General features: G+C 48.0%; 6 protein-coding genes across 6 annotated transcripts; 1 reads left to right on the top strand and 5 right to left on the bottom strand.

Moving 5' to 3' along the window:
- Position 1: 1 nt before the first annotated feature.
- EDB82DRAFT_485040 (uncharacterized protein) lies at positions 2-1,851 on the bottom strand. The gene is made up of 3 exons (XM_025731362.2): positions 1,502-1,851; positions 1,110-1,433; positions 2-1,063 (listed from the first exon to the last, which is right to left on the bottom strand). The coding sequence occupies exons 1-3, from the start codon at positions 1,610-1,612 to the stop codon at positions 185-187; spliced, it is 1,314 nt and encodes a 437-aa protein (XP_025590395.1). The 5' UTR covers positions 1,613-1,851; the 3' UTR covers positions 2-184.
- Positions 1,852-2,258: 407 nt separating this feature from the next.
- Positions 2,259-5,643, bottom strand: EDB82DRAFT_31257 (uncharacterized protein). The gene is made up of 2 exons (XM_025731363.2): positions 3,154-5,643; positions 2,259-3,104 (listed from the first exon to the last, which is right to left on the bottom strand). The coding sequence occupies exons 1-2, from the start codon at positions 5,320-5,322 to the stop codon at positions 2,376-2,378; spliced, it is 2,898 nt and encodes a 965-aa protein (XP_025590396.1). The 5' UTR covers positions 5,323-5,643; the 3' UTR covers positions 2,259-2,375.
- A 6,154-nt stretch (positions 5,644-11,797) lies between these two features.
- EDB82DRAFT_485032 (uncharacterized protein) lies at positions 11,798-12,863 on the bottom strand. Its single transcript, XM_025731366.2, has 2 exons — positions 12,163-12,863; positions 11,798-12,103 (listed from the first exon to the last, which is right to left on the bottom strand). The coding sequence occupies exons 1-2, from the start codon at positions 12,452-12,454 to the stop codon at positions 11,949-11,951; spliced, it is 447 nt and encodes a 148-aa protein (XP_025590398.1). The 5' UTR covers positions 12,455-12,863; the 3' UTR covers positions 11,798-11,948.
- Positions 12,864-13,410: 547 nt separating this feature from the next.
- EDB82DRAFT_564543 (major facilitator superfamily domain-containing protein) lies at positions 13,411-15,141 on the top strand. The gene is made up of 4 exons (XM_025731367.2): positions 13,411-13,664; positions 13,715-14,638; positions 14,693-14,740; positions 14,795-15,141. Exons 1-4 carry the CDS (start codon positions 13,433-13,435, stop codon positions 14,983-14,985), a joined length of 1,395 nt encoding a protein of 464 aa, XP_025590399.1. The 5' UTR covers positions 13,411-13,432; the 3' UTR covers positions 14,986-15,141.
- Positions 15,142-15,992, bottom strand: EDB82DRAFT_485030 (NUDIX hydrolase domain-like protein). Its single transcript, XM_025731368.2, has one exon. The coding sequence runs from the start codon at positions 15,766-15,768 to the stop codon at positions 15,175-15,177; it is 594 nt and encodes a 197-aa protein (XP_025590400.1). The 5' UTR covers positions 15,769-15,992; the 3' UTR covers positions 15,142-15,174.
- A 654-nt stretch (positions 15,993-16,646) lies between these two features.
- EDB82DRAFT_425856 (fungal-specific transcription factor domain-containing protein) lies at positions 16,647-20,200 on the bottom strand (the record flags this gene model as incomplete). Its single annotated transcript, XM_025731369.1, has 2 exons — positions 16,647-20,023; positions 20,134-20,200. 2 exons carry the CDS (start codon positions 20,198-20,200, stop codon positions 16,647-16,649), a joined length of 3,444 nt encoding a protein of 1,147 aa, XP_025590401.1.
- Between the last annotated feature and the right edge of the window lie 2,099 nt (positions 20,201-22,299).

Raw genomic sequence — 22,299 nt, 5'->3', positions numbered from 1 at the left:
CATCTAAAGAAAGTGTTGGATGAAACTTTACTGATATCACAAGATCATTTCGCTTTCTGTATCGGACTTTAATCACCAAGGTTGCAGAAACATCATTCATGACTTTTGCTATGTTGCATGACAAATTCAAGATGATCGACTTGTCCTGTATCCTCCAGGTCCTCCAGCTGGCAAGAATCTCCTTCTAGTATACCCAACCCCCAAGTACTAAAGCACTCCTTTCCTCTGCAGCCATACCCCCATTCCTTCGACAGATCTCAAAGACTCTCTTCGGAAACTCAACCAACTCACAAACCCCCTCGACGTGTGTACAATACCTTTCCAGGTAGATACAAATCGCCTGCCCCTCGACTAACGACCGTCTCTGCATCCACCACGAACTATGCGCCGCTGCCTTGGTATACCACCACGCTAGTAGAACCATGGCCCTGGGATCCTTCTCCTCTAGTAACTTCCGGTAGCGCGGGTCAAGTTGCGTGAGGAAGCTGAGGAACTGCACCACTGTGTTATCTGTTATCTCTCGAGGGAGGAGTTGCACGAGGAGAGATGCGGCGGTGTGATAGGGGTTGGTCGAGGCGGATGACGAAGCGTCGAGGTTGAACACACTGTAGAATACACCAGGGAGGACATTGGGAGGAATTTTCCTGGTTCCATCAGGCATGGAATTTCTCTCTGCGAGTAGTTCGTAGAAGATACTGTCTTGTCTGGTCGGATCAGCTAGGTTCCATACGACTTTCTTCCCATCGCTCATCTTTAACCAATCCAGGTCCAACGAATCCGACTCCTTTAGAGGCCAGACATTATCGACGCTCTGGACATTGAGAAGAGCGAACGAAGCAGCGCCGAGGAGTACCCCTGCCGTCCAGAGAGCGTCACGCTCGGAACCGGGAAGTGTTGAAGGGTCATGGACCGAGCTGGCGGTTGCGAGACGGTGGTGGAAGAGTGCTGTAGCTTGGTACCAGTGGAAAGCGAGAGGTGTGCGGTGAGATCCCGTTGAGTTTGGGTTAAGATGTTCGTCGTGGAGGTATGCAAGGGCGATGAAGACATGCATAAGAAAAGGATGCTGTCGTAAGTCAGTCACGTACTTCATTGACTCGGCAGCATCTCACCTCCAATCCCAACATGAATGCGCCCTCGCTGTAAACTTTTCTTGTTCTCTTGGTGCCAACAGAGAAAACCGTTCTTTTTCGAAACCTCTCGAGTGCCTTGAGAGCAAAATCGTTAAGAACAATCTCGCCCCTGCCTCCCTTCACAGGCTGCACGACAGGAACTTTGAAGCCAGGATTAATGGGCCCAAGAGACCTGTCTATGACGGAGAAGACAGGTCCTGCGTTGAAGTGGGCGAGTTGAAAGGATGACGGGTATGTTTGCGTGAACGAGCAGATGAAACCAGAGGTTTTACATCGTTTGCAAGACGGTTTGGATTCATCGCACTGAGATGAGTTGAATTAGCGAGTGTTGATTTGGGTGGTTATGAGACGTGTGTAAGCTACCTACTCACCTTTACGCTCCTCAGTTTGCAGTTCTTGCATCCGAGACGAGACTTCTTATGAGCCTTGCGCTGTCTAATTGGAACCTCATTATCTCCATTATCCCCTTCTCTTACAGCCATGGTTGATCCTGTGTCAAGAGTGTCACGCCAAGCTATACTTCACCGGAATGTCCGGAAAGGGCATCACGTATCTTGAAAGGGAAAGTGACTAACTCCAAGGCTTTGGGACGATGTGACGCGAATCGCTGAATCTGAAGAATACGGCCAACTCGGGCTGCCAAGATGATGACAATAGATTCTTACCGCTCGGTTAGAACATATTCGACTAGTGCTTACGACCCCAGGTCATCATGTCATCACCAACACATAAGACCCTGGACATTATATTATGCCTGGACCCTGATTTTATCATAGTCATATATATTTCAATGTCGAATGCAAATGGTCCAAACTGATATACCCATAGCGGGTGGCATGTATTGTAGTGTTAAGAAAACGATGTGGTATCGATACGTGAGTATGCGTTCTTCCAGCGCATGATTTATGTTCCCCAAAATCAAGGTATATCCTCCCTTCCTCCTTCCATATGGAACCCAAGTAAACGACCTGCTTTGCCATCCTTTCCCTCTTTGTAAACGCCTGGCCATCATTGAGAAATCGAATAGCAAATTAAAACGCCGTCAAGACCTAGTCCATTGCAGCCATGCCAGATGCAGCCCATATGCTTGATTGTTACAACCTTTTGACAAATGAAAATAAAGAAATAGACGTAAACATCGTAATTAGCGCAAACGTCGGTATGCGCTGATGAGCTCGTGCGAGCATGTCTTAATGTGGGGTATAGTATATCCGGTCATAACCAAACACAGACAGGTAGTGCTCTTCACACTGCACGCCCAGCTCGGTTATGGAGTGCATTCATGTTCAGTTGAATGCTGGGTCTGGAGATTTCCAAGCTTCGACTCGGCATTCTCCGGCCACCAGGAGTTCGAGGGTTAGCGACGTTGACACGTCCAGTTCTGTCCAGAATCCTTGGGGGTGAATCATCTGGGTCCGATTCTGAGTCATCTTGGCCCTCATATCCAGCGTCGGCCAGTCGTGCAAAGTAGTCGGCCATACCGTCTACACTAGGAGTTCCGACCACGACATCATACTGCGGTGGAGGTGTCATCACAGGCTCGGGTGCGTCATGAACGAGCTCGGCAGCAGGAGGTGGAGCGATATCGTCTTCGAACGCAGGGGGGTTGAAGCTAGGAACTCGGAGGAGATGGATTGGTCGAGGTTCCTGTTGCCCGCTGACAGCGTTGGCCAAATGGGCAGCCTGGGGTGGCACAGGGAGATTGTCAGTGCTGTTGGGGTTAACACCTGGCAGTGTACCCTCGGAAGAGCTGGGAGAAGCATCGGTAGGAACGGTGAAAGCATCAGGGCACCCGCAAGAGGACTGGAACGTGGCTCCATTGCAGTTTGCGCCTGAATAAGCAGGAAGGTTAGTGTTGGCGTGTGTGGCACGACAGTTAAGCACTGTGAAAGGTGAATCGATGCTGATCTCGAAATGCCGGCGCTTTGTACCACTGGGGTCATCAGGATCAATTCGGCTAATTCGCATAACGACCTGGGAAATGTTAGTTGCTGTTTCACGCCAATCAATCGAGAGGTCGTACCTTGATCCAGTGGAACACATTGACGTTCTTCCAGCTGCAGTCGGGGTTGAGTCGCAGCTCCTTGTTCTTGGCCATCATCTCGCAGGTCGGGATCTGCACATTGGCTTCAATTTCCGTTGAGCCCCAGATGGTCTCAAGCCCCAAGTCCAGGTCACCAAGAAGGTTGGCAGATGGTTCGGGCAGTGGCTCAGCGGTAGTTTGTCGTCTGGCAGCTTCCTGTGTCCGTCTTCTGGCAGCTGCCTCACGGGCCTGTCGTCGCTGTTCAGGGTCGAGCTCTCCGCCGCGGAGTGTTCGGATATCGGATAAAGAGTAGGAAGAATCAAGGGGCTTGCCAGCAGACTTTTCGAGCAGCAAGATTTTGCGGCCCGGATCCTTGCGGGTCACACGCTTATCGTTTGTCCAGTACTCGATGGATTCTGTTACATAAACCTTGAGCTTGTGCACCTGAACCTTGGCCAGTGGTGTAAGCTTGAAGGCGATGGGAATCTTGCTACCAATGGGGAAACTCTTGCCCGAGATGACAATGTCATAATGTAATTGGTCTTCCCACTGACGGCTGATTGAGATTGGCTCTGTCATTTCCAGGGACAGTTGGTCAGGCACGCGAACGATAGACACCTCCTTGGTACCGTGCAGATTAGGCTTGAATGCACCAGCTCGGTCAACGGTCGCCTGCAATTCCCACTTGACAGATCCGTACTGTAGCTTGGTTGTTTCCAGCTGGTGATGATCGATGGGTAGTTCAAAAGTGTAATCATATGTACCGGGGTAAAAGACTTTGTAACCCTTGGCTTGTGTAGCCGAGGCGATCGGGCTGTCGCCCTTCTGGAAACTTCGCGACTGGACACTCTGGAGAGATAAACGCTTCATATCTTTGGCAGAAAGGTTGTTTTGTTGCGGGGTCAAAGAGGACGATGCATTAGGTCGAACAAGATTTGTAGAGCTACCATTGGGAGAGCCACTCTTGAGACGATAAGTGCATTGGTTGCCATAGTCAGATTCCCAGCCATCGTTCATGGCATTGAAGAAAGTCAGTACTTGAGTGCGCAGACTCTCCTCCTCGAACACTTCTTGCTTGAGAGGAGGAATGCCTTCGGGCCACTCTGTACGGGCGCGACCAAGGAGTTTAAGTTGAACAGCCTTAATCTTTACATTTTTTGTAACGCGCAATTGAAGCTTGCCACGCAACAAAGCAGTACCACTCTGGCCTTCACGGTGGCCATGACCATCATGGTCGAAACCTGAGAGGAAAATGTTTGGTTCAGCTAATAAAATTGAGCAAGACACGCCACTGCCGGAAGCGACGGGCTTAGGGACCTCTGAGACTGAAGTAACGGCAGATTTTGATGAACGGGCAGACATGAAGCTGTTTCGGTTTGAATTGGAGAGAGGGAGGGAAGGATGCGAAGTTCGTGCAGTCGCCATATTCGCGGCTGATTGAGGGGAATTGCTATTACAGTTGGAGTTGCAATCGGCAGGATTGGAACTGATCAAAGGCGTTGAAGCGGGTGTAGCGACAAAGCCTAATGTAGTATCAGGCGCAGTAGTACTAGAACCGGAGACAGGGCGTGAAATTATGTCGTCATAAGCTGGCGGGGATGCGGATGGACCTGCCCCAGTAAATCTAAATCTCGAGCCAACCGCGGAAGGCGCTTCGCAGGCCAAGTCCGATTCTGGCGAGCAAGACTGGCCAATTGCCTGGGTCGTATTGGTGTTGGCAGTCGCGCCTTGCCCAGTTGAGCGGTCAGTATTAGATAGCGCTTCGGCAGCTGTAGGACCCGAAATAGATTCAGGTTCAGTGTTGGACAAAGTAAAAGAGCTCAGGAACTTGTCCCTGCGGCGAGTTGCTAGGCGAGATTTGGTCTGCCTTTTGTTGTTGTTGTCAGTTGTCGAGGGATGAGGCTGCAGTGAAGGCGCAGGTCGAGGGTCGTCAACGAGCGTAGGGCTGTGAGGTCTGCTTCTGTTTTGGTTTTCTGGCCGCAGCTCTTTAGGAACGTAACCAGACGGGTAGCTAACGATGTGGATCGCTTGCGGACGAGATCTTCGAGGACCGATCAATGGAGCAGGAAATCGTCCAGAAACGGACTTTTTCTTTATGAGACGAGGTCGGTAGTAAATGTTGTCGTGAGTAGGAACCCAAGCGGGACGACGGTCTTGTTCTGTTGCCATGGCGGTTAACGGCTGTGGAAGATGACGAGGCCAATAAAGCCAAGAGAAAGGAAGCGCAAGTGTGGTCCAGCCGTGAAAGCGAGTATTAATTTAGAATGCAACGTTGAAAACCCAGTGAGTGGGTGTGCAAGATGATGTAAGTCTAAAAAGGTGCGTGCTGGAATGCTCTCAAAACAAAACAGAAGCAGTGAAGAAGGAAGGTAAGGTGAAGCGAGGAGGGCGATGGGGTTGGTTATAGATGAGAGAGCTCTTTTCGAGGTTGACTTGACCCGCGTGAGCGTGACTGGAGTGACTGACCGACCCCAGGGCAAAGAAAAGGCGTTATATTGGATACCCGAGGGATTAGAATAGATGTGAAGGGAGGGGCTAGTAGAAAAAAGCATAGACGAGCAAATACAAACGAGACGGTGTGTTGCAGTGCCGCGGCGGTGATGTCCTAGGTCTGGGTCTAGGTCTGTGTCTGTGTTTGGGTATGGGTCTTAAGTCTAGGCACAGGACAGAACAACAGCAGTGCTCATCAATTCCCTAATGGATTATGCGCTGGCATCCATGACATTCATCCTTTTGGAGATGAGATGGAGAAGCCTTCTAAAACAAACAAGCAAGTACAAGCACAAAGCCGGATCTTTGAGCTAGTAAGGGTCATGCCTTGTTCGTTTGGGCGGCCGGTTTGGTTAGGCGTAGTAAAAACACAGTGGGGGATAGGTAACTTGGTGGAGAAACAGGGCAAAGTGGATTATGGACCCGGGGTCGAAAGGACAGGGGTTTGCTATGTTTTTTTTTTTTCTTTCTTTCTTTCTTTCTTTCTTTCTTATTGTGAATTATGAATGGATAGAAAGTGATATGCATATTGAATAGCGGTGATGGAACAGGAATGGTGGAGCGATGGACAGGCAATGAAGGGGCCTTGATCAAGAAAACAAAGTCATCTTCAACTCCAAAAACAAGGAAAGTAAACATTCTCGAACTGGATGCGAATATTCAAGCCAAAGCGAGACAAGAAATGAGAAATACGTACCTTTGATACTAAAACATGGAAATCCGAAACATCAAATTCAAGGGATTCGCTTGTGGCTAGTGCCAACTGTAGCCTCTGACGCGACGAAAAAGAAATCCGTGAGTGAGACGATGAGAATTGAGATTGAGGCCCCAGCAACCCTTGTCGATTTAATCGGTCGCTACCGTGGTATTTCGTCTGATTGATCGATGGGTTTCAAACACTTTCTTTGCTCCAACGATAAAATGTTATAGGCGGTTGGGGCGGATGAGAATGATAAATAGTATTGTTTATGTTAGGTATCAACCTTTGACCTGTCCAGGGCAGTTCGTTCAGGTTCAGTCAATTAAGCACGGTTCACTTGTCCGAGGTTGGTGGGCTGAATTTTGAGACCGGCCAGAGCGAGACTGAACACGGTGACAGATGATAATAATTACCCAGACAAGGCTGGGGTTGGGCTGGGCTGGTAAAGGTTTAGTTTAACCCAGTCTGCGACAGGACGACGGGAGAGGAAATGAAGGCTAGGTTGAGGAGGGAATGAAGACAGACGAGACAGAGAAAAGCAGGAATCCAATGAATAAATCAAGTTAATACATACAACAAATCAGGTATGTAACGTCAGAGTCAAGAGGAAGAGTTAGAGTCAGACAAAGAAAACGCCAACCATGCACCAAGAATGAGAAAAGCTAAGGTGACCCGAACGGGTCAGTATTCGTCCCAGACAGGGTTTGTTGTAGCGCTCTAACAGATTTCTGGCGGTGATGATGATGCTGTCATAAAGAGGAATAGGAATGAAGAACAGGGAACATCTTTTTCTCTATCTGGAGTGGGATGTCGGAGTAAATGTATCTGCCCACTGGCTCACTCTCCGAGGAAACGACAGAGAAAACGCCAGAATACGCCCCGAGGTTTTCTATCCGTCACTCCCGATCATCATCTTCATTCATCACTCAAGAGACTGAACGTAAACCCCGGAGGCTGCGGAGGAGCACTCGCTTCTTTCGGTGACGCGGCTCGACCAACCAGATGCAGTAAAGTCTGCTATTCAGCTTCTGTGTTAGGGGTCCTCGCCTCGACTATTACACGTAATCCAGCCAAGGCTACCTATTACAGAGTATTGCCATCCGATCAAGATGCTATTTTGCATCAGAACCCAAAGCCAGGTACCTACACCCGAGCAAATAAAAGAGTCAAAATCTTCAAAGGTTCATCAATCTCTTTGGGATGTAACATGCTAGGCGTAATGACAAAAGACAAGCGCATTTATTTTACTCGGTATTCTCTTTTACTACTTCGATTTTTTCTATAATTATGCATTCACTTTTGTACCGAATCTACGGATAACGGCAACAAAAATCCACTCACAGAAACTTGATATGATGAATAATGGCCGATCTCCACAACGAGATGATGATATCCCGAGGAGATGCTCATCGGTATGGCAAATACTTTATCCCATTCGTAAAATAAAAAATTGCAAAGGGTGAGAAAAAAAAAAGGCTCATTTTGCATTGCTTTTTTCAGGGTATATTCCCATGACCAGGGTCATGATCATCCTTTTTTCGTGATGATGACTGGATCTAGACAACCTGGCTACTTGGGCATCTTAACCAACCTAAGAAGGAAAAAGAAGAAGAAATAGGCCAGACCCTGTGTGTCCATCACCACTCCACATAATTCCACCTATTTCGACTTGTAGTTGTTTTGCTTGACTCATGATAGTCTTGCCATTACACACTCACCAATTCACTCATAGTCAGGCCATGTCTTGGATGGGTTTTTGTGCCAATGTAAACTCGCTTATATCCATTATATTCCCGATTACTTTATCATGTATCCATATCTCCATAAAATCAAATCTATTCATATCTAAGCCATTAATGACCTGCATCAACCCGTCAATCCACCATCGTCCGCGCTCGTTTCAGCGCTCGAATAGATTCAGCTTCAGCATTAACTAGCCAACTTCAGCCTGTTGGTTGTTTTTGTTTCATATCAAATTCTAAAAGTTCCTGGCTTCTAACTAATGTCCCCCTGCCAGTAATAAAAAAGAAACCCCTGCTTGGCTCCGTGAGGCTCGTGCTTTGCCATGGTGAGGCAGATACAACCCTGGTAACCTGAGACTAAATCGAGAATCTCTTGCGATTCAAGGCTTGTTGCAAGCTATTGGTTGTAACGGTTCCTATTACCCAGTAGACATGTTCTGCAGGCTCATCATTCATCACCAATTTTAAAACTCTTTGGATACGACGTTAAAAGTAAACATCAACATCAACAACAATTATGTGTCTCTCAACTATCCAAGTCTGTAACCATATCCCCTGCAGAAACCAACACAAAGGGCCTTGATTAGTATCCTTGAACTCGCCCCGTACTTTTCTGCTGGTGAGTAAAAAATAGAAGGTTGGCAGAAGGAAAATGAGCTTCTAGCGTCGGTCCGCGCTCATCTCGTTATCAAGTATTCATCGGACAAGGCCGCCAATTTCCTTTGAATCCATCCAGCCTTAATTATTGCAACAGGGGTCCCTTGTTGTGTTGTCAACAGGGGTCTGACATGATCAGCACTCGTGTGAGGTCATTCTTTTGGAACCGTTTTCTTGTTGTTATCCTCATTTTAAGGTTTGGACCCTCCCAGTTTTACATCCTGACTCAGTCGTATCTGATCAAGGAATCACCAAGAAATCACAAGAGAAAAAGCATAGATCTTCACTTATAATCAAGGTTTTCCCGATCTACAGGAAGAATCTGCACCAGTTCATGATTTCCAGATTCCGGGTTGCAATGAGCTATCAGGCCAACTGCCGGGATACAGACCAAACCCAATCGAGGTTATCCATGTTGACTGAACAAGAGCAGTTCCTATGAAGATCTCATGTCTTACATCCTACCACCATCACATGTCACCTCAGAATCTAGGCCTTGGATGCCAATCTGACATCTTTTGGTTACAATGGACATTTGCTGTACCGAACAACCGACTTAACCGTCTCAACCGACCAACACAAAGCCGCGATATTCCCGACTCCGAGTTATCCCCAAATCTTCAACTAAGTCAATGCCCTGAGTGATCAAGTACTGTGTGACCATTGGTTCGCTAGCTGCTTATACTCTTGATGAAGTCATGTCACGCTGATCAGCCACCCTGACTGGTTCGTTTTCACTCCGGCGTACTATCAGCGAGTATGTACTGTAGTAGATCATCGATAACTGTACCAGTCAAATCAGACCCCATGATTTGCAAGCTTCTTGAAGAGTTTTCGAGATGGCGGTATCAAACACAGTAAGTGATATACAAACCACCAATGCTCTGGGCTACGACATGAATCAGTTCTCTACATGACCATTGCGTATGACTACTCTGTAATACCGCAAAACGCGGGGCACTCTAATACCAATTGCGGTCAGCATCAATTAAGGGTAGTGTCCAACGCCAAGAAGGGTTCTTGGTTGCATTCCGTCGCCTTGGAATTGCCAAGACGAACTACTTAGCATGTCAGGCTTCTCTATTGTCTGCAAAGTATTGAAACCTCGAGATTGGCGGGAGTTGTAGTGTTGAAGACTTGCTCAAGCTTTCGTTAGGTTGATTAGAGTGACATGCCAGGCCTTGTGACTTTAATAGATTGTAATGTTGAATTGCCGAGGAAACCAATTTGGCAAAAAGTCATGAGTCCAGTGGTATATTGGCTCAAGTCCACGTATTAAAATGGTGGCTCAGCACTATCGCCAAGATGATTTACAGAATAACTCCCTAACACAATGGGCTGTGTTGCTTGTAATTCCAATAGCCAAGATTCTGATTAAAGTTTCTCCAGCATCGCCACATATCCGTTCATCGTTCGTAATAGAATTCACCATCTGCCGTGCACAAGAAGGTTGTCGTCGCAAGACGCCTGCCCTATACCTCTTATACAGAGTTCTTGTCTACTGTGTTCACTATGTATTTGTTTTTCTGAGTTAAGTAGTATATATACTTGCACAATGATTTCAAGACCCAGATGACCTGAACTATTCCTCCTGCCACAAGTCCAGCCAAGCAACTACCCCTGATAAGTATGTTTGTTGTGCGGTGAGACAATGGTGACTCAAATACAATACTGTAACAAAAAGACGCACAAACAACCAGACAATTAATTTGATAATCTGGAAACTCTTACGGTTGGTGGATTAAGTTCAAGAGCATCGTGTACTTGAGGGACGTCAACCTAGCATCCTCCCAACCAAACACTTGAGACCCAGAAGACTTGGAGAAGTAGCTTTTCAAGAAGAATCGGCTCTTTGGAACGTATGTAGTACGTCTTGGACTCGTATGGTTTTGAAAGTGGAAGCCCTTTGTCATTGGGTACAGTAGTGAAGTCTTAGACATGCTTCATGGGAGTTTTGTGGCTAAGTGCATTGGCACGGTATAGGGTCTTATACGATGAAGAGAAAAGGCAGTTCATTTATTATTTACGTGTTTTGTTGACGGTTGTTCAGTTCAAAAATTGTGACATGGTACAAAATGACATGGAAGTAGAGCTTCGCGTCAAAACAGATAGTACCTTTTGCATTATTAACGTGAAAATGATTAAATTAGAAACAAAAAGACATCAATTACCGTAGCCGGCGCGACCGTATCGTGATGTCCTCAGCGGTACCTATCGGGACCCGTCAAGCGCCTGAGAGATCTCAAGTTGCTCTCAACAGCCTCGGCAGCATCGATTGCTTGCGACCCCTCTACGTTATCCGGCCCCTGACGAAAGTCCATGAGAACTATGACAGTCAATATCATGCGCGACCTTGGAACTACGGCATACGGACGGCCGTCTGCTGTCAACTCTAGAGAGCCTCACCCAATCGTTGAAGTTCCTTCCAAGAAATCATACCATGGACCTTGTTGGACATTCCTTCATGTTACGCCTTGTTTCTGCCTCGTGGATGAGTTGGCGGAAGCTTGCGCAGATCTCTTCTACTTTTTGGGCAACACTGTCACTGTATTCTCTTACACTTTATGATGGCATATTTAGCAGTTATTGGTGTTGTGAAGAGTAGGTTTTGGGCTGCGATGTGAGTGTGGTTTTGCATTCTTGGTATCATGGGAGACAATGATAGGTCATATATCCAAGAGGTACGCTTGATTTATAGTTGATAGAGCATAGCGTGGACACTCACAATTTTAGAGCCTAGCACACATTGTGAAACTTGACTCTGGATCGACCTGATTATTACGGCCTCTATGTAATTCATATCCCAAGAGACATTGGTGATTCATAACTGATCAATGTGAACACAAGAAGAATGCATTCCGACAAAGAGTGCAGGTGTAAGGTAGTGAATACTGTGCCGAAGTTGTCCACCATGGCGCTTCCGCTATATAGCTATTCAAGCTGTGTATCGTTGCTTCACACTGACTTTGTGTAGACACGTACGGTCAATACTCAGATATCCACTTATGATTTGGTAGGGAGCCTCAGGAAATGCTTGAGTTGGAACTCGAGAATAGCTCAGAGTTGCCCTTCCCAAGATATGACCTAGACTATTGCATATGAAAATTTACTACTATAGTCAGGTTTTTCAAAGAAATCCTAAAGCAATTACATGTCATGGATTTCGGTCTAATGTGCTATATTTCTTTTGACCAAACCCAGCCTATTTACATGGACATCTCGCCTCGCCTGTCCAGCTCAAGCCATAGCTCCTTTGGAAGATGCCCCAAGAAACGTATTAACTCATTGACCACACTTTCAACTCTACCAAATATTACTCTTAACTGGCCTTGGTAGCTTTCTCCTTTATATAGCTTCTGGACTGTACCCAAAGTCAGCATTCGCAATTCATCCTCTGGTCCTAAGAACAACTTGACTCACGACCCTCCAAATCCTCTACCAAGTGCCCAAGCTGCGACAGTATCGTAGATCTGGTATAGTCATATTTTTGAAACTTGTAATCGAGTGACAAGGTAGAAGATATACTACGGTTTGCCCCGTATGCTACGCCCCACTGGTTAAGGTCCTGGCGAATATCCCGGATGTCTTGTTCTGGTGGAGAGTCTTTCAAATTATATGCCGGGTGCTTTGTTTCCCGTACAAGTATGTCCAAGTAGACAATGCATTTTGAGAAAGATGTAAAGATATCAGGGGAGTCTGTGTCGCGGGCCATGGTTATTGAGATTTGTAAAGTTGATGGTTTCAAGGTCAGGTAGCAGATAGCCTGCCCGATCTTGAGACCCTGTGCTTCTATATGGACATGGGAAATGAAGTGATGCTGTCACAATACTCGAGGCTATTATAGTTCACTTGGAGACAGGGCGATAAAACTTCCCTCATGGTGTTACCATTTTTTGTGTGACCATGTCACTGAAATTGCTAGTAGCTTGAGGCCCTCTCGGTATAGTCCATCACTCACGATAGTTGACTACCGCCAGTACACATATTAGTGAGGTATGAAAAGACCAGTCGTGAAGTAAGTAAGAGGAGATATGGGTTTATCTTGAATATATGATGAATATAATCATAACTTGTTGATCTCATGTTCAACGCACAAATTTCAACGATCTAGTGCCAAGAACTACTCCCTGGGTATTAAGTAACCAATATAATCGCTCTATTAATCACTAACACCAGTTCAACAAACATGCTCTTATCTTATGTAAAACTTGTCCTATCCCTGACAAGAGAAACAGTCCCATAACCAATGAGTCAACTATGTCCCCGCAGCGCCACTGAACTTGCCAAGCTCTCATAATAATTGCCCGATTGGTTTCTCGCCTGTCCGCGATACTTGGGCAGTATTGCTTCGCTTACACCGACTCGCTTCTCTCCGTCTTCCCACCATCCATCGGTCTCTGCTTCCGGTCCGGTAAAGGAGGAATTAGTGACTCGTAGGGCGTGGGTTTGAGACGCTGGAATCTGCGACTCTAGAGTCTAGAACCAGAGCTTTTTTGATACGTCGCTCTCAGTTGATTGGTTCAAGATATCTAGATTAGTTAGTAGACTGGGGAAAAATAGACGAAAAAAAGTTTTGATGGAAAAGGCGGGCGCGGGAATACTCCCGATCGATGCATATATACTTGACCCAACACCATGATATTTCTATTTTATGAACTGTGCATTTTTATTGGAACCCAAAATTACAAGCATGGTTAACTCAATATCCCAAGACGAAGATGTCCGGCGGAATAGTATCCAGGAGAATGCTAATTGGGTTGCTCTCGGGCTTGATCCCATAACTGCTACCATGTCCAGCATCAACCCAGATGCCGAAGCACAAACACAAACAGAACAAGAGACGACAGTTCAAGACGTCGAAAAATCATCCGGCGCATGGATTTGTGTTCTGGGAGCGTTTCTCACTTTGATACCCACGTTTGGTAATGATTCCGTCCACCACAAAATGACAAACACTTACAACTCCTCTCAGGATTCATGAACTCGCTCGGAACAGTGCAGACATATCTTAGTATGAACCAGCTTCACGACTACAGCGAAGGCCAGGTCGGATGGATTAGCGGCATGTTTCTCTTCCTCTCCCTGATCCTCAACGTTCAAGTCGGCCCCATGGTTGACGTTCACGGCCCCATGATAATCGGCCCAGTGGGAGCAGTCTTGTATGTCGCCATGTTCCTCCTCATGGCCGAATGTCGTAAATACTGGCATTTTATCCTTTGCCTAGGCGTCTTTGGCAGTTTCGGTGCTGCAACGACAATGGTCGTTGCCATTGCCATCGTGGGTAAACTCTTTGTCCGCAACCGCGGTTTGGCTATGGGCATTACACTTGCAGGATCATCCATTGGAGCTGTCATATTTCCTATCATTCTGCGCTCTACATATCCCAATCTTGGCTGGCAGTGGTCTATGCGAATCATGGCTTTTATATCAGCTGTTTTGCTAGTTCCCAGCATGATCTGTTTCATCCCCTTTAACAACATCTACAAGAAGTCGACAGGAGGAGGACAGGCGAGTCCCAAGAGCTCGACGCTCAACTTCACAGCTTTCAAGTCTCCTGCGTTTTGTTTTGTTACAGGCGGCATCTTCATGTTTGAGTTTGTCATTTTCAGTATATCGGGTCTTTTACCGTCTATTGCAACGCGCATCGGCTTTACTCCCGAGAATGGTTACACTTTGCTTGCCATTGTGGGCGCAGCCTCTACGTTTGGTAGAATCATCCCGGGGATTATTGGTGACAAGTATGGGCATTTTAATATTCTTCTGGTGACGGTTGTATTTACCGTTGTCTTTATGGGCGCTCTGCTGGTTCCCTTTGGCACAAGGTCAGCCACTGCTCTGTATGCCTGGTCTGCTCTCTGGGGGTTTGGGTCTGGCTCATTTCTCTCCATCACGCCTGGTAAGTGTTGATTTATTATCCCTTGTTCTCAGTAGTATGGCTTACATATAATAGTGTGCATGGGAAAGACCTGCGAGGCCAAGGACTATGGACGATACTACGGTAAGCATTGGTCTCTAGTATAGCCAGCGACTGCCTCGGCTAACCACATCACAGGCATGATGAACTTTGTCACCGCTTTCGCGTTACTCATTGCACTTCCCAGCAGTGGTGCCATGCTTGAAAACATGGGCCCTCAAGCTCTGGCTGGTTTGTTCACTGCCTTGACGGCTGTGGGAGGAGCTTGCAATTTTGCTGCCCGAGCTCTCCTCATTGGGGAATGGCTTTCTCCCAGGACCGTAATATAGTCCTGAGGAAAGTTATGTTCAGAGATAATACTTGTGGATAAATGAGATACAAAAATGTTTAGGTATGAGATTGATGGATAAAGATATTTCATGTGGTGCATGACAATGATACACAGGCACGACGGACATACAAGTAGAACATCTTTAACTATTAATAAGAACATCTTCATTCCTCAACCTTCAAAGGGATCAAACCCTGTCCCCCTGACTAGCTTTCCTCAAAGCAAACCCCATCTCAACTATCCTCACCATAATCGCATTCGTTAAAGGAATCTCCCTCTCCCCCATGCACTGCTGTCTAGCCTCTTCCTCTGTCGCCCACACGTAATCCTGATGCTCCTTCGGGTCCAGCTTCACATCCGCCAAAGCAACATCCACCTCAAAGCTAAACTTGCAAAAGAATCTCTTGCCCGTGCGATTCGTAAACACCGCACCGGGCTTCCCGTTTTGGTTGTCAGGTATAACGTGACGGATGTACGTGGCTTCTAGACCTGTTTCCTCCCAGAGCTCGCGCACACAACCATGCAGGACACTCTCGTCCTCGTCGTCGCATGCTCCTCCGGGAATTTCCCACTTGTTGGGCATGCTGTCATCGGGTGCGCGCTGCAGGAGGAGAATACGGTTAGAGGCGTCAAAGACGAGGGCTCCTGTCGCTAAAGAATCCCACGTTTTGTCGTGCGTCTTGAGCCATTCGCGGTGGTTGACGTTCCATTCTGAGACAGTCTCGTCAAATACAAATTTGAAATCCGGAGGAGTCATTTCTATTGAGTTTTGTTCTGTCATTTTGGTGTCGACTCTTGTATGTGAAGTCTAAGAGCATGCTGTGAATAACCCCAGCTGTGATTAACGCTAATAGGCCGCTTTTAACCCACAGCTGAACACTGTTTATGGTGTTTCAACTTCTGCCTAGATTAATCCGTAGGCAACAAGAAGAGCCTTAGAATCAGAGAGGATGGCCTTAGGGTATCAGAAAAATTGACCGTTGGAAGCATAAGAGAGGAAATTAGTAGGTCACTTTATGCTCCTTTGACTGTAGTTCTAAGACTATTTATTCTTATACCCTAAGACTTAGGAGGCCATGTTTTCTGCTACCTACTGGGATCACATAGTTTTTGTAATTGTTTGCGATTAATGGCATTTACATCCTGTTTCTTCACACCACATCTGATGTCTTGCCGCATTTCACAGCACTCATTCTTAAAAGATACGCTTCTGCCTATACACACTTCGTATTTATTCTAACATCTTCAGAATCCTAGTCCGGACCATGTATTGAGTACATAACAGATGACCAGCAACTTGTACATATGCGAAATATGGCGGTCAAACTTGTTGAGAGCTGACATGTCCCTATTTACTCCGCATCCTCCTTTTCACAAAGCAGCCGCTAAACGCCCCGACGCTAAACATACACACATCGGGCTACTGTAATCATGCCCCAAAGAAGAAAAAACCAGTAATTCGCAAAAAAGGCGTCGACTTTTGTGTAAGACGTTCATAAGAATTCCCATGGTGCGTCAAGCCAGTGCCGTTATGTGACGCGAAAGAAAGAACATCCTCGAACCCTGTATGTATCTCGGCATAACGCTTGCTCTTCGTAAATACTTCTCGGACATGAAGCCAGAAGTGTCGTAAGATTATCACCCCAAACGTATCGATGATTACAGTCGTGAGTCATGCTGAGGAATAATCGATCTCTCAGCACGAGTTCGCATGAAGTTTGCGTGTGCCTCCAGGCATCGAGCCTTGAGACGTGTCACTGGCCAGACCGCTGCCTTGTCCAGCATCATGGCAGTGATTCGAAGTAACTTCGCAGCATAGCCACTGTAACCATCCATGTCCATATTGGCTTCCTGTCCACTCAGCATGTTCATCTTGATCTCTGCAGAGGACAAGACCTCCTGGACCTTGCCAAGCAGCTTGACATCTTCCTCCTCCAAAAGCATGATAGCATGCACATCTGTAAGATCGACTGTGTCCTTGCCGAGAATGCCTAGGTAGCAACCAACCCGATCCTGCAGCGTGGCAATCCATTCCGCGAGAACCTGAGCGCAGTCAAAGGTGCAGAGGGCGGATTGAAGCGGAAGCTCCCTACTTGTGAAGTCGGCAAAGGTGACCCCGAGCTTATCAGACATGGCGAGCGAATCTGCGGCATAGAAGGCAGCCTTTCGTAGATGCTTCTCACGCCGAGAAGTGGCATGGCCTGACATGGAGGATCCCGGCTGGAGAGAAGGATGCTTGGCGTTTGAAAAGTCTATTAATGACATCTGAGTCGCAGGCGATTCCACGAATCCGGAGCTGTTGGAGTTGTCTGAGGGCTCGGTGCTACCAGATTCAGAGTTTGAGATGGGTGATTGTTCCGCATGCTGAACAATCTCGTTGCCACGAGAGAGCTCTTCGGCCATTCCGTCCCAGTCCCGCTGCCAGAACTTCTCTTTTGAGCGCCCGAGGTTCACGAAGAGTCGGATATATGCCAAATCAAGCAGAGGAATCGCATCGGCTGATAAAGGACCCTGACCATAAGGGTTCGGGCGCTCAACACTGTGATGAGGATTGCTTGCCCAAGCTGCCTGCCATGCCTTAAGAGCAGGTTCAATGTGCCTGTGCATTTTTTCCGTCTCCTCGTTTGTCCAGGATTTGTTGTGGTGTCGCTGCCGTGTCTCCCAAATGTAGTTGTGGAGCGCATTGATAAGGATCAGTGAACCAAATGTGCTGGTGCGAAGTGGCGATGCCATGAGATCTCTGCCGTCCACTGAGGGATCGAATTGTCCGTTCGTAGAAAATTGATGTGGCTTATCGTTAGCATGAAGAAGATCGCCCAGGGCATCATGAAATGTCATTCTGTTGTGATCCGCAGCCTCTGTTCCGCCTCTGGCATGGAACACAGCACTCGACTCGGCCGAGAAAAACTCCTCGTCACAAGGGAGGTCCAGGAAGATTTCCGAGTTGGTTAACGCGGGCGTGTGGTTATAGGCGGAGACTAAGAGGCTGGAAAGTATAAAGACTGCGTATAGAGTTCGCTTCCTCTCTTCTCCCGACTTCCATCGCAGCCACTCTGTTTGATCAGTCTCCATATTTGGGTTCCAGTTCCCATCTTCCGTCATTTGGACGTCGTGGCCTTCAGAGGTGTTGGGACGACCGGGCCGAAGGAGATCAGCTGCCTGAGCAAGGCTGACCAGAGCGGCGCAGTGGGTGGAAGCGATATCACTTGCAGTCTTGTCGCCACAGTTGTGGCCGTAGACCACGTTGAGGAGCATCGCCTGGACAAGCCACACTGGAGTATGAACCCCCCCATCGTTGCTGTGGTCAGTTGGAGTACTTCGACGAATATCTGCTTTTCGTACGTCGGCTTTTCGCCGTTCCTCAAGATAGAAGAAAATCATTTTCTTAGCCATTTCAAACAGCTCTCGGGATACAGCGACCTCCATCTCGTAGAGCGCGCCGATGGCGGCCATGGACAAAATAAGGCAACCACTACCACCTACACCTGGGCGACTATTGGAAAGAGGCATATCGAAGGACAATGTTGGAAGATGCAAGAAAGGCAAATGAGGGTGGAAATAAGCTAGATAGGCACCGACATATCGCTGGAGGTCCTGAGTACTGGGCAAGTTGGCTGCTTGAGGAGGGGCAGTCTGTGAAAGAGGAGATTGGGGTGAGCCTTGAGAAGTAAAGGAATATTTACGACCCCCAAAGGGCAGGCACTGGGACAGAATGTTCACTATGGCATGCCGGGTGGCATCTGTAATGGTGGTCACGGGCGAAGCGCCGTGGTTGCCGCCATTTAGGGAGGATGGCGTCTCCGGGCCGGCGTTGAAGCCAAGAGTCTGGTTAATGTTCTGGGTGTTGAGTCCCGTCACGACAGAGGGACTCAACGAACTCAGCGAGGGTGGAGGCGTAGAGAAGTAAGGGTCATTGATCTTTTGAGTAGCTGGCTGAGGTGATAACGGTGCTCCGTTGAGGAGATCCGGAAAGACTGAACCATTCAGATCCATCGCAAAAGGGTTCGTTGGCATCTGCGGAGGTGCCATCACAGGCTGTTGCCACATGGCACTTGTCCCAGCCGGCGCGGGATGATTCGACCCATCCAACATAACATCGCTAATCCCACTCTGACTCGTCGTGCTGATTGCGGACGGACTAGATCCATCAATCACATTTTCGTTCGCGAATGACATTTGGTGTTCAAACCCAGTCAACCAGTCAATGCTATCGTCGAAGTTTTGATTCGTGTGCATCCCATCGATCCCATTTCCGAAAGGCGACGCCTGTTCCACGTTCATCGCCTGTGGTGAATCGCTGTAATGGAGGGCGTTGGGGTTGACTGTCGTCCCCCCAAAAAGCATGTTCTCAAACTCGAACTCGGTACTGAATGCAGACAATGGGGGCGCTGTCCTGAGAGGGTTAACAAAGTCCAGGCTATTGAAGGCTCCTGCATCAAGCTTGGGGATGCCGGGTTGCATAGACCGCTGGCCCATAGCATTGGACATGCCACCAAAGAAATGATCCATATTGTGGATTGGCAAACCGGCGAGACTTGGGTGTCTGCTGTGAGTGTGACCGTGAGGGATACCACGAGCCACAGACGGATTGGCAGAGGTCATCTGCAAAGCCGAAACGTCAATATGGCTGATGGTATTGGCTCGCGGACGCATTGTGTTTGATACGGCATTTGAAGCTGGAGCAACAGCAGCGGCGGCAGCTGCTGCTACATTACCAGCGACGCTGTTCTTTCTAGCGCGGCTCTGGCCAGGAGCGACGCCGGTTGTGGACTCACGACGATTACGAGGGCGGGAAGCTGGCGTCGAGCTCTGGTGCAGCTTTTGCTGGTGACGCAGCAACAAGTCACGGCGAGCAAAGCATCTTGAACACTCGGGGCACTCAAAAGGCTTCTCCTTTGTGTGGGAGCGTTCGTGTCGCTTGAGATGTTCCAATCGGGCGAACGAACGAGTGCAAGTACCGCAGACGTGAGGTCGGGGTTTGTCCGTCTTTGGGGGAGGGAAATTGGGCGTCTTTGTGTTGACAGTGATGGTTGAGGCTATAAATGTCAGCATGTAAAATCGGGAGTTTTGGTCGGCAGTGGCGCGCGAGTCGAGTCGAACTCTCAGAAGTACAAAGGGCAGCGCCGGCGAAGGCGGGATAGCTCACCAGAGTCGTCGGTGGTGGAGGGTGCAGTGCCGGCAGCGGCGGCGTTTGTCGGGGCTGTAGCGGACATGGCGAGGTTGGGACGCGAGACTCTAACGCCGGAGTCGTTAATAACCATCGCAGGCCGGATCGATCAAATTCGCATTCGCGAGGGTCGAAAAAGTGAGGTTTTCGCTGTCGTGCTCGCAACGGCTCGTCGTGGGGCACGAAATCGGGCGACTGAGAAGCAACGATAGAATGGCGGGGAGTCTTTTGGCGAGCAGCGGGCGCGGTTTGTCACTTTTGGTGGGGGAGGGGAGGTAGATAGAGTGAATAGGCGTATAAACGAAATAAGGCAATCAGAGTAAAAGGAAATCGTATTCTTTAGGCGACAATATCATATTCCTCGGTGTGTAGGAAGAAATGTTGTATTGGCGAGGAAGAGTATGAAGCAGTTCAGATTCAGAGATCGTCGTTGAGAAAGAAGAAAGGCAAGTGAAGCAACTGCTTGGAGAAAGTGAGAGAGAAAGAGAGTTTGAGGCAGTGGTGGCAGATGCAGCAGAAGGAGGAAGGTAGGTTAGGTTGGTGCCGAATAGAACGGACGGGGGACCCAGGCAAGCAAGGATGGCAAGGGAAGCCGCCGGATGGCACGGTGCGTGGCACTGTACAGCCGATTTTCAATGGCAACCTGCCCGACTTGGGGACTTTGGGGGTGTGGCTCCAGCTGTGGTTTTGTTTCCCTGAGGCGCATCAAGTTCCCGTATGTAGTTTACTCAGATCAGTAAAAGAAAGCCAAGGTACTAAGATGAAAGGATCGAACTGGCAAAGGATAAGGAAAGACAGTAGTGGAGGATATTTCCTTGCTCCTTTTCATAGGTAGCTACGGTTATCGGATTAATAGGAACTTGAGAATTGACATGGAGGTTGTAATTAAGCTGTAATTGATGAGGTTGGGCAGAAGCAGGCTGTAAAATGTGGTTGTTTGTTTGTTTGCGTTATTCGCTGCAGCATCTCTACAAAAGTCAGTATCTCGGTCCACATTCGTCATTTTCAACTTGATCAATCAATCATCTCAGTTCAATTCGGGTCTGTTGCCTCCGAAGGCTGTCGTCAGTTGCCTCACCTGCGTCATATCGTCAAGTCATCAAAAAGCATGTTATGTTTTCTTGGGGCCTGGTCTGGCCTGTCCTGTCCTGGTTTGAGGCTCACGGCTCACAGTTCACTCCCTCCCTCCCTCTCTCCCAATCATGGATGTGTGGATACTCTTGGAGCGGTCGGGAGTACGACGTTACTTTTGGATCCCTAACCCTTCGTGCGTCTTAAGTTGGGTTTGTAGTGGTGGGATGTATCATGCCTAGACCGGAGAAGCCTGGCAATGGATACCCTTGATTAACAAAAAGGCCGATCTATCCCAGCAACTTCTGCCGCAAAAGCCAAAATGCTTCTGGGAGCGAGCCTGGACAGCAAATACGGCACAGCAACTCGATTTGTGATTACATCACGCGGCAAATGCATACAGGACTTTCCGAGGCATGGCTGAATTAAAAAGTTAGCTTCCTGTGTGATTATCATGATTTACAGGGGGCTTTTCGGTGTCAGATATTACAGGGTCTTTTGGGGGAGGCTATCACGGTTAACTGTGCTTGGCTTGGTCAACGCATTGGCCCTTGTCAACTAAGCTCATCGTTGTGTTACGAACATGTCCATCTAGAACTTCAAATCTTACTTCTTGTGTATCGCTATTAAAGAACCCATTGGACATGAGCCCCAGTAGACGCTCCGCGCAACCGCCTTTTGCGACGGCATTCAACGCTTCAACATTTACAGGGCAAGGCAGTACAGTATAGTACCGTACAAGTACGATCCCTCGGCCGATGGCTGGACTGAACTGGACTGCGGGCTGAAATTGAACTGGCCGAGTAGTACGCACACACTGTGCAAGCTCCCGGCTGTAGGAACTGCGAATTAGGCGCCTCGAAATAGCTACTGGGTGGGATGAATGACGATGTATTTGCGGCGTCCCGAGATGCAGAAAAAAGCCTGCATGTAACCTTTGAAGACGATTCATTCATGGAATACGCAGAGCAGAGCAGTGCGGTAGAGCAGAATATAGGCGGAAACCCAAGGGAGAAAAGACCCTTGAACGGTCTCTCGGGCTGTTTCTGAAGTCTAAGATACGAGTGGTCGAGG

This window comes from Fusarium venenatum, assembly GCF_020744135.1.
Source record: "Fusarium venenatum strain MPI-CAGE-CH-0201 chromosome Unknown EDB82scaffold_1, whole genome shotgun sequence".
In the NCBI taxonomy this organism is placed as follows: Eukaryota; Fungi; Ascomycota; class Sordariomycetes; order Hypocreales; family Nectriaceae; genus Fusarium; species Fusarium venenatum.
This window is presented reverse-complemented; position numbering and strand designations above follow the sequence as displayed.